General features: G+C 34.7%; 1 protein-coding gene across 1 annotated transcript; it reads right to left on the reverse strand.

Annotated features, from left to right (window-relative positions):
- Positions 1–200: 200 nt before the first annotated feature.
- On the reverse strand, positions 201–1,245 carry LOC110887743. The gene is made up of 3 exons (XM_022135315.2): positions 902–1,245; positions 631–814; positions 201–335 (listed from the first exon to the last, which is right to left on the reverse strand). Exons 1-3 carry the CDS (start codon positions 1,243–1,245, stop codon positions 228–230), a joined length of 636 nt encoding a protein of 211 aa, XP_021991007.1. The 3' UTR covers positions 201–227.
- Between the last annotated feature and the right edge of the window lie 2,848 nt (positions 1,246–4,093).

The raw sequence follows: 4,093 nt of genomic DNA on the forward strand, positions 1-4,093 counted from the left end.
CTCTGTAACATTGTAACATTGTGTTAGTAGCTTTTACATAAAATATAACATGTATTTGTATAGGTTTTTGTATTACCAGTGTGTCTGGAAGCCCCTTGTATCTTTCCTTAAACTCTTGTTTTGCAGCTGAATTGTCAATCAGCTCAATTTTGCCGGTTTTTAAGTTGAAGCACAAGACATAGAAGTGGTCACCTAGAAGTACCGGAATAAACACCAGGTCAACCGATTCAAGTTTTTTTTACCTCATATCTATTTAACATGTCTTCAAAATTCGAGGAAAATATTTTGAGTCGTTGGTTGTCTGTGTATTTCTCCTCGTCGTAACAGATATTCGGCTGTATGTTATGTAACCAGAGTCAAATCCATGCAAACAATGGTTTTTTTTTTTCACATGCGAATAGTGTATGTACCAAATGCGAAATTACAACAGTAGGAGAAAGGCAAACATTTGATTTTTTTCACATGCGAATAGTATATACAACACATGCGAAATTACAACAGTATGAAAATGTTTCAAAAGCAAAGATTCTGCCATAATACATGCGATTTAGATATAACTAGTTTGCGAAATCATTTAATATGCATTTACTTTTTAGAATTTCAAATGACAAAATGTATATGAAAACATACCATCATTGTGGAATACAAGAAGAATCTGTGTGGTGATGATTTTCTATCCCTTTTCTTCTCTTCAAGGTTTAGAATATCTACAAATGCATCTATTCCGTTCGATGCTACGTATTGTTCCCTGTAGAAGCTTTCAAACACAGCTTTGAATGTTGCAACCTCAGTTTTTGATCGGTAAAACTCTTCTCTGCCAGTCATAAAATAAATAATTAGTTTTTGTTTTGTGTATATTTTTATTAGATGTTTGTTTGTTGATATATGTTTTTCTACTTACTGCAAGCCTGCAAAGGTAGCAAATGTGAAGCGGATCACACTCATTTCTTGGGTCAAGAGTGCTTCATGCATGTTCACCACTCTATTGCAGTAAGGGGAACAAAATTTGTCTCCAAGCTCTGCACATCTTTTATCACCTCTTATTTTTGCTTGTTCTATTGTCTTATAAAGCAGTTCGTTTAACCCTTTTGGTATAACTTGTTTTGGAACTTGCTTTGGCTTTGTGGTAATTCTCCCCTTAGTTTGTTTTTTTCCTTTATCTTCTTCCAATGTTGGTCCTATGCTCAAAACCAACTCAACTGAATGCAATTCTTCAGCAGTTACCTGAGGGCATTCAGGTTCCATTTCCTTTTCAACTTCAACGTCCGTATCGAGTTGTTGAGGGTCTTTTTCTGGCACTTCTTCCTGGACTTTTTGTGTAGATTATGCCAAGTTCACTGTCTCTTCGACAACAGTTTCATTTTCACCAGTTTCTGCATGCCAGAGTAATTTAAGATATACAATAATTTATGATGTTTAATTTTTCTCATAAAGTAAAGGGTTTTATTACCATTGGCAGTTGTTTGGTAAGCATATACACCTGGTTCCACTATTTGAATGTTTGCAATAAGGGTGTCTGTGACTCCTCCATCATCTGGTTGCAGTCTACCTATAGATTCAAATTATTTTATTTAATACAGCAGAATCAAAATCGCAGGGGTATACATGACATCGTGTGCGAAATCAAATCTGAAGTGTTTTTGAGAGTATCGCATGTGTTTTTCATAGGTTTCGCAAATGCATAATTTTTAGTGAACTTTTATATTATATCGCATGTGTTAATATTGAGTTCGCATGTGTTACCTTCTGATGCCAATTGTACCAAAACATTGGATATTACTTTTTGTGCTTCTTCATCCTCTCTACCTTCTTCGTTTGTAGTAACTTCATGATGAACCTCAGAAGCTGGGTTTTCAGGTTCTTGATGAACAGGAGAGGCTGCAGTTTCATGCTCTTGAACCGGATCAGGTGGCAGACAAATGGGATTATTCTGAAGCGTCTGATCCCACTCTTTACAAGCCTTCATAACCTCCGGATCCCAAAAACACTTAGTTTTTGCTTCTGACACTAAGTTGTTCATCTCTTGAACATCTCGAACCATTTTAAGGTATTTTTTGACATTTGCTTTCATATTTTTCAACAGATTCTTTAATATCAATATAGAAGTTAAATATAATTGATTAAGTTAAATAATTTAAATTAATATTTTTTTACACTTACCTTTTTGTTTGCTCTCGAAGCCTCTAGTTGTTGTTCGTGGGTTGTGTCGTAGAATACCGATGGTGAAAGTTGAGCAGGAGTGTTGCAATAATCCATTATTTTCTGTGTCTGCGTTCCAACTTCAAAGTCAATGTTCATCTGAGACATTTCATGGATTTCAAAACTGAAATCCATGAAATCATCAATGATCTCATCATCTTTTGGCTCTGCCCTGGTTTCTTCGTTTTGTACTGCGCGCGCATTCCTTCTTTTGTAGCTTATCGTCGTGTCAACCGGTGGTCGTAGTGTATAATCATCCTCCGGAGGACTCTCTTCTTCTTCTTCTTCTTCATTTTTTTCTTCATTTTCTTCTTCACTTTCTTCTTCTTCTTCTTCACTCTCACTTGATATCCATAGAGGTCCGTTATCCGAAATATGATCTTCGACTTTATCAATCTCTGAAGATGTTATATAACGAATAACCGGCATCTCCACGGCTTTCTCAAACAGGTTAAGCTTTTTGTTGTACTCATGCGTGTATAGAAGCTGTATAAATCGCAAGATCATTTAATTATATAAAAGATCAAACTAGTATTTTAAATATGTTATTAAATGTAGTAATGTATACCGTAAGAAAGGCAACAGGTCCTACGAACTGTATCTTATAGTTCTTCTAGCCCGCTCGTGTCCGGCGCAAGGTTTCGAGTAGATATGAGCACCAATCTAGATTTTTTATTTCCTCAACATCTTCTACACCGAGCAAACATCTATCATTTGCAAGTGTTGCCTTTGTAATTTCTACAAAGAACGTCATCCAGTATACAAGGAAATTTAATTTAAACAGACTCCCTCCGTCTCTTTGATTTTCCATTGTATTTGCAATTAAGCCATGGGTAATTCTCGCGTTTTGTCCCCACTGGCGGATGAATGTATCCCGGACCGTATTTCCCGGTTCTTGACTTTTTTCAATTTTCTCTTGCTTTTTGACTTTTCTCTTATCGGCTATTATTTCAACCTTCTTTGGACCTTTTGGTATTCCAAATACCTCATAAACTGTGTCCGATGTTATTTTTATTTGGTGTTTTCCTACGTTTAGCTTATCGAACTTCTCATCAAAGTTTCTCACTAGCCAATATGCCAATCTTGTCGAAATATGGTTGATGTTGATATCCAGAATAGCTCCAAACCCCATATCCCTAACATCATAAATCTGTTTTTTTGAAAATCTTCTAACAGTATCCATATATGAGTTAGGTTGGCATCTCAGCAGTATTGCTTCATTGCTGTATTTGAGAAACTCTCTATGTTCTGTTTTAGGTTGTTGCCCCTTTTTTGAATGTTTTTTTGTGTGTATCTTTGATTTCCTCTTATCTTCTTTCTTCTCATGTTTTTTCTTTTTTGGGGGTGGCTTAACAAAGTCATCATCTTCTGAACTTTCTTGAATCACCAATCTCTTTCTATTCTTGTTAATTTTTATCAGAGTTGATATTGGTCCTTCAAAGTCATCATCAGATTCTATTTCTACAAAATCGCATGCTATAGTTAAAAAAACTTACAAAATCGCATTTATCAGTTAATCATGTACAACAAGTCATCAATTCGCATGTGTTAGATATCAATTCGCATGTGTTATTTTATCAATTCGCATATATGAGTTATGATTTCGCATTTGTTACATAAGCATTACCTAAACTATCAATCATTATAAATCATAAACAATACAACTAACTTATGATATAAAATCGCATTTGCATTTATATCAATTCGCAAGTTTAATCTAACCTAAAACAAAAAACCTTCGACATACTAGCTTTTTATCATATGAAATCGCAAATGTTATAAAAACCACAACAAAACCCTATATGATATCGCACATCTATCAGTATCATTAAGACAACTGCATAAAAAATGCAAAATCTAATAAATAAATATACCAGTAATAAACCCTAGCAAA

Source organism: Helianthus annuus, chromosome 12, assembly GCF_002127325.2.
Source record: "Helianthus annuus cultivar XRQ/B chromosome 12, HanXRQr2.0-SUNRISE, whole genome shotgun sequence".
NCBI classification, from domain to species: Eukaryota; Viridiplantae; Streptophyta; class Magnoliopsida; order Asterales; family Asteraceae; genus Helianthus; species Helianthus annuus.

Bases quoted from the DNA above. Each gene is read 5' to 3' on its own strand.
- LOC110887743 (XM_022135315.2), bottom strand. From the start codon at position 1,245: ATGGAACCTGAATGCCCTCAGGTAACTGCTGAAGAATTGCATTCAGTT. The intron at 815-901 runs GTAAGTAGAAAA...TATGACTGGCAG, and splicing joins GCTACCTTTGCAGGCTTGCA to AGAAGAGTTTTACCGATCAA. The intron at 336-630 runs GTATGTTTTCAT...CATAACATACAG, and splicing joins TCTTGTATTCCACAATGATG to CCGAATATCTGTTACGACGA.